The sequence below is a fragment of the Rhagoletis zephyria genome, unplaced genomic scaffold (genome assembly GCF_001687245.7).
Source record: "Rhagoletis zephyria isolate East Lansing unplaced genomic scaffold, Rhagoletis_zephyria_1.1 Rzeph_scaffold_20736, whole genome shotgun sequence".
NCBI classification, from domain to species: domain Eukaryota; kingdom Metazoa; phylum Arthropoda; class Insecta; order Diptera; family Tephritidae; genus Rhagoletis; species Rhagoletis zephyria.
In genome coordinates, this window is record NW_016177794.1 from 1,961 (window position 1) to 8,259 (window position 6,299).

At 36.3% G+C, this 6,299-nt stretch overlaps 1 protein-coding gene across 1 annotated transcript; it reads right to left on the minus strand.

The window, feature by feature from the left end:
* Nucleotides 1–2,730: 2,730 nt before the first annotated feature.
* LOC108380894 (aminoacylase-1-like) lies at nt 2,731–6,252 on the minus strand. Its single transcript, XM_017637294.1, has 6 exons — nt 6,131–6,252; nt 4,100–4,444; nt 3,746–3,892; nt 3,382–3,665; nt 3,153–3,286; nt 2,731–3,083 (listed from the first exon to the last, which is right to left on the minus strand). Exons 1-6 carry the CDS (start codon nt 6,213–6,215, stop codon nt 2,879–2,881), a joined length of 1,200 nt encoding a protein of 399 aa, XP_017492783.1. The 5' UTR covers nt 6,216–6,252; the 3' UTR covers nt 2,731–2,878.
* Nucleotides 6,253–6,299: the final 47 nt, after the last annotated feature.

Sequence of the window (6,299 nt, forward strand, 5' to 3'; positions counted from 1 at the left end):
TCCCATACTAATCTGGTTAAGATCCGATCAGTGGATCATGAGATTATCGAAATCGGTTAACGTGGTCCAAAGTTATGCGGTAACATACATAAAAAAAAAAATATTCCGACGAACTGATAACCTCTTTCTTTTTTGGAAGTCGGTTAAAAAAATTGCCATACATTCAAGAAATGTCTAGAATTCTTTTGTAGAATTTAGTTTGGGAAACTTTCCTATAAGGGCGGTCATTGAAGAGGCGGTGAGCGAAGGGGAGAGGGCATGAATCGCTATTAACAAAAATGCAACTTTTTTAAAGATTACGAAGGCAAGTTTGAAAGGGTAAAACAACAAGTAATTTTTAGAAAAAAAAACCGACTTAAAAATATATATATATATCTATATATTTCATGATTCAATGGACGGATCTAAACCAAATTAGTATGGGACCACCTCTGAGACACTACCGTTGCAAAAAGAATTATCGAAATCGGTTGACGTGCTCCAAAGTTGTGCGGTAACATACATAAAAAAAAAAATATTCCGACGAACTGATAACTTCCTCATTTTTTGGAAGTCGGTTAAAAGAGAATAAAAAAGCTGGCCGCTGTGAATTATCAGAGCTATGTATGTTCATCACAAAATTGTACCAAAAAGTTTTGCGCAGTACAATTGTAACAAAAATGGCAACACTGCTTTGAATTGTGTCTTTCTGAATTTAAAATGAAAATTCTGCTGTGGAATTTTGAAATTTCATACACTAAATTTTCGTCGCCGAAATTCTGTAAATGAAAAGCAGGGGGGGCTACAAGTATATAACATGAGAAAGTAACAAATTAACCGCCCTATTCCCACAACACTGACAAAATTCATCATATGATTATTGTCACAATTACTGCGCCTAAAACATAATATAAACATTGTTTCGCCGTTGTCACTTACTCAGTAGGTCATAACAATAAAACTGACAATTGTCATACGACAGCTTAAAATAAATTTGCGGCATAGTATTAGGCGCAGTAGTACGGCCACTGAGTTTTGTCAGCCGTGTGGGAATAGGGCGGTTAATGTGTAATAAGCCAAATATAGCAGTTTGCGGGCCGTGTAACTAGAAGTTGCATGTTGTTAGGCGCGCCTGCTTCTCTTTTGGCGATAAAAATTTGCGATAGCGAATCTGACTAACCTCCGAATTTGAACCGCAATTTTCTTAACTAAAACTGAAAAAGGTGTAAAATATTACTCTCGCCTTTTACTTAAGGTTTACACCTTTCTGATTTTGAACTGCCACTTTCTGAACTAAAACGAAAAAAGGGTGTAAAATTTTACTCTCGCCTTTTACTTAAGTATACTTAATATATGAACACTCATACATGCATACTTCTTCAATTATCTCAATCACTGTCTTGATTATTTTGAAGACAGTAAATCCGACAATGATTTACGTATGAAGACGATAATTTTGACGTCTTGTGCAAGAAAGAATAGAAATTCACAACAAAAGAAATATAATAACTGAAGAGCCGCTGATGTGAATGTAACTTTATGGGCTGGTTTCTCCAACTCAACTTTACTTAGTTTAGCCACTTTTCGGACTTAAGTCAGAAGTTAGCCTACGTTTTACACAACTTATTCTTGACTAAGTCAAGAAAATTGGCTTAACTTAGTTAAGTTGAGTTGGATAAACCAGCCCCAAGTCTTTATTATGTTTAGTTTTTAGCTTAAATAGCTCACGCGAAATACATATTATAATACAACGTTCACGTTCGAAGTTCCCCTGCAGAAAAAAATTATCAATTGATAAAAAATAACGAACTTGTCGTTAGCTTTTTTGCGGGATTTCTATAAAATATATAACTTGTGGTTAGCTACAAAAATCGAACTTAGAACTAGTTGACAAGTAATGCAGGAGTAATGAAGGAGATTGTTTTCTTTAAACGCGTTTCTATTTAAATATCCTGCACTTCGCAAATACTTTTTCGAATTGGGGGCAAATAAAAGGAAGATCGAAATTTCATATTATCATTTTGAAGTTATGTCTGACGGAGTTCGAATATGGGACCTACAGCTGAATATGAAAAAATATGAAATGTAATAAAATAAACAAAGTAAATAAAAATAAAAAAAATTAAAAATATTCCGTTTTACCTATTGATATTTTATGTTCAAAAGTAGTTACTTACAAGTTAGTTACATCAAATGCAGAGGTAACCACCCTTGACTATTTCGCGGCCATCGCCATAGAAATATAGTTAGCTTTCGTCAAAGAAAATATACAGATAATAAGTGAATTTTAGCTCCTTCCTAATCAATTTTAAGTTAGCATATCTGTGTTCGTATGGAAAAGTAGCTTATGTCGAAAGGCTGGCTTTAGTATAAATCGGCATTCGCAGCATAGAATTGAGAATGACTCACTGGCGCTGAGCCGTTGAAGAACTTTTCGCAAATAAATATGCAAGAAGTAGTTCCAATACTACCAAGTCAATATTATTATTAAGTCTCATCATAAAATTCCTTGCCGTTTAAAGAGTAAAGGGAATGCCACATTATACTAAAGCCAGCCTTTCGACATAAGCTACTTTTCCATATGAACACAGATATAGTTAGATACATTTCCTGCAGGGTCTGCTCAAAATGAATTGTCAAAACTATTGTCAGGACGCCTACGCCACGGAGACAATTCTCAGCGTTTTTTATAACTAATACCCATTTCTTTACTGTCTTTACAGCATTGTTTAATGTAAGTGCGACGTTAAATCGTTAGAAAGTATTATTATTACTAAAATTTAGTTTTATTCCTTTAATTTTATATTTAGCTTATTTTTATATTTAATCGAAATGCAATAACAAATATACAACTGCATACCCCTGCATGACGCAAAATGCCTACATACATAGGTAGAACTTAAGCATTTGTAACAGCTGGTATAATTTTCTTGTAGAATTCGATGCCCTTTAAGTAGACATCAGCTTGTAAAAATTCATCGTGATCATGCAGCAACACGGGGGTATGATTCATTGGGGAGAAGCCAATTGCAGGAACACCAACATCACGTATATAACGACTATCTGTGCCACCAGGAAATACCAGGGGCTTGATTTTGATGCCACTAAAGTGAGAATAACAAAAAGTAAATTAAAAATCCGCTAAAGATTTTAAAGAATATCAAATTAATTACAGTTCCGTTGTAGCTTTTTTGAAAGCCAGCCAAAAAGGGTTGGAACTATCAATTTTAGTTGCTTGTACTTTGGGTTGCTTTTGTTCATAAATGATTTCGACACCGCCACCAGCTTCCTCGCACCACTTCTTCAACTACAGTAAGTAAATATAAATACATACATATGTGAATATATATGTAAGTATATGAGGGTAATGGAAAAGCAAAAATTCGTTTGAGTTTCGCGCACCTGCTTTTCATAATCGTCATGGTCTACATTTAATGCTAAACGCATATCGAAAACAGCCTCCAATGTCGGTGGCACCACATTGCTCTGCACACCACCATTTATGCTGGTTAAATTGATAGTTGTGACATCGCCAATCGACAAAGCACTATCACTCTCCAAACGTTCGACTTCGTGTTGCCTAAATTCCATTAACTTGTTCAAAACATAGTGCAACTTTTGCCCGACAGTATTTTTATGCAACAACGATCCATGTCCAGCTGTGCCACTAAACACAAAATGCACGTCTGAAATAGAATGAATGAGGGTAATGAAATACCATAGCTACAAAAAAATAAATTACGAAATCCAACGTCGCGATACTCACGCCAAATGCTTCTCTCTGCATAATATACGGGGAAGGTCTCATCGGGTGAGGCAATGCCTTCGTCGAGGGAAAAGCCTACATTTAATTTTTTAAACTCGTTGGACTTAATAAAGACTCGCATTCCTTCCACACCACCGATCTCCTCATCTGCAAATTTTTTACAAACTTCGTAAGCCTTTTATAGTTAATTTGTAAATAGTTTATCAGAAAAGTAATCTAACTAGATTCGCTAATCTTTAGTGCGAGCAACTTTAATTGCTACTACAATACGGCTAATTACAATGATAATGTGTAAGGCATTGTGTAAGACCAGAGGACGACCCGCGTATGTTTTGATTTTCCATATTAACATACCTGGCACGAAAATCACATGTATGGTACGCTTCAAAGTGACACCATCTTTTCGTAGCGCTCGTATTGCTGCTAAGTACTGCATGCCCACACATTTCATGTCCTGTGCGCCACGCGCGAAAATTCGGCCTTCTTCGTCAATATCAGCACCGAACGGTGGATAAGTCCACTTGTCTGGAAACACTGGCACTACATCCATGTGAGAGTTTAAGACAATTGTTGGCAATTCCGGTCGCTGTCCCACCCATGTTATGACAACAACTGGTTTAGTTGGACCCGCAGGATGATAAACTTCAATAGGCAAACCCAAGTCTATTGCCTGTTTTTTCAAGAATTCCACGCAAGGTGCTAAAATTATATATATGTATTTATTAAAACAAAAATTTTAAACATTGATATTAAACGTACGTAAATACAATATGTACTAAAAGTAGAAGCAGAAGAAGACTGCCCAAAAACTTGACTGATATTCTGTCATGAAGCTTGAAGCTTAATGAAAGAGTTTGTTCAGATTTAGGCTTACATACAATGAAGTATTTTCTAGGCAGTGATAGCTGCCATTAACAAAGTAGTCGATTAGCTGATCGATTGCGCGACGTTGGAAAAGAGGTGAACATGAATCAGGGCTTTAAGAGGACCCACAGAGCGCTTTAAGGTAGTAATGGAAAGCCCGACCTCTGAGTCTTGCATCTGAGTCGATTTCATACGGGTGCCAGGCCATAGTAATATTGCAGGAAACTGCGCTGCGGATGCATTGGTCACGGCATTGGCGGGTATACTTTTGGCTACTTACGGATTGCGGCCCTTGTGTGAGCTCAGCCGCAACTCTCATTATCCGATGGCTATACACGCGATGAGATTAGCAGGACTATTCTAGCTAAGATAGTTAAAAGTCTTTTGAAAGACAGTAGGCGAAGATTTTGTTTATTCTGGAATGAAAGCTCGTTTAGCAGAAAGCATTCTTCTCAGGCCGTCATAATGGGCCGAGTGAGTAAGGTACTACCGTGCCATTCGAGAGATTCGCATTTCGAGTCCTCGAGAAGCGGGTTTTTCTTGTTTTTTGATAAATGTTTTTTTAAATTATTATTTTTTTACTTTCTAGATTTTATTTTAAAAAAGAAAGTATAAGGATGGGGAGACGAAATGTCGGCCGTATGTATTTTGCATATTTTTTTGTGAAGGAAATGAGCCCTTGCCAAAATAGCATAATACGGTTGACAAACGGGCATAAACAGCCTTTATTTGCTTTTACTCTTTAAAATGCGCATAAGAAGCCGAATAGATGCACGAAATTTTTGGGATTTAACTCGGATTCGGGGAATTTCCGATGACAAAACTGGTGCAGGCGAGTTTCGCGAGCCGAGTGGTGAGAGTTGCGTGCTATAAGCCTAGCGCTGCCAGGTTCGATCCTCGGTTGGAGCGACTGCGAAAACATTTTTTTTTTTTTTTTAATTAAATTTTTATTTTTTTTTTTATATATTTAATTTTACTTTATTTTATTTTAATTTGCTTTATTTTATATCACATTTGTTATTTTACTATTAGTTAAATTAAATTTTAAATCTGTCAGGGCAAAATTATTATGCGCATTTATGTGCTAGTTTATCTGCATAAGCATGCCCGTCTGTCTCGTGTTTTAGATTTTAAAAAACATTTTCTCATGTTTTGTGTATTTCTAGATAGGCTATTAGGGTTCTCATCGCATTAAATGTGTAGCGTAATTCGCTCTTTGGCGTATTCGTTGTATCTTAAAGTTTTCGTGTTCTTTTCTCAGCATCTTCACATGCATATTGCGTGCTCTTTCTTTAAAATGTTGCACTCTGATAATGTTGCCATATGAGGCGAATTTTTTTTCGAGAAAAGAAAACGCTATAAGTGTAACTGAATAAGCGACTGAGTTGTTGTTGCTAGGGATACAATAAATAGCCTTGCCGCAACAATCACACGCTCATCCGGTTAAATTTATACTTTGCAAACACTGCATAAATAAGCCAGTTATGGTCAATCTCCAGTTGAAATACAAATTGTACTTACTGTAGTTGATATCCGGATGCACACTTGGTATACGCAGGTATTCACGAAATATTTCGATCTCTTGATTATTCTTCCATGAGCTCATTTTGCCGCTAATCTATATACACAAAACATTCAAAGGTACATACCGTCGTCTCAGAAAACGGATGTCGAATGTTACAAAACACGG

What these genes read in the sequence shown, in the direction of transcription:
- LOC108380894 (XM_017637294.1), bottom strand. Translation starts at nt 6,215, where the DNA reads ATGAGCTCATGGAAGAATAATCAAGAGATCGAAATATTTCGTGAATAC. An exon ending in ACATGTGATTTTCGTGCCAG is followed by an intron (nt 3,893 to 4,099) that starts GTATGTTAATAT and finishes AAAAATTTGCAG; the next exon opens with ATGAGGAGATCGGTGGTGTG. An exon ending in AAAAAAGCTACAACGGAACT is followed by an intron (nt 3,084 to 3,152) that starts GTAATTAATTTG and finishes TTCTCACTTTAG; the next exon opens with TGGCATCAAAATCAAGCCCC.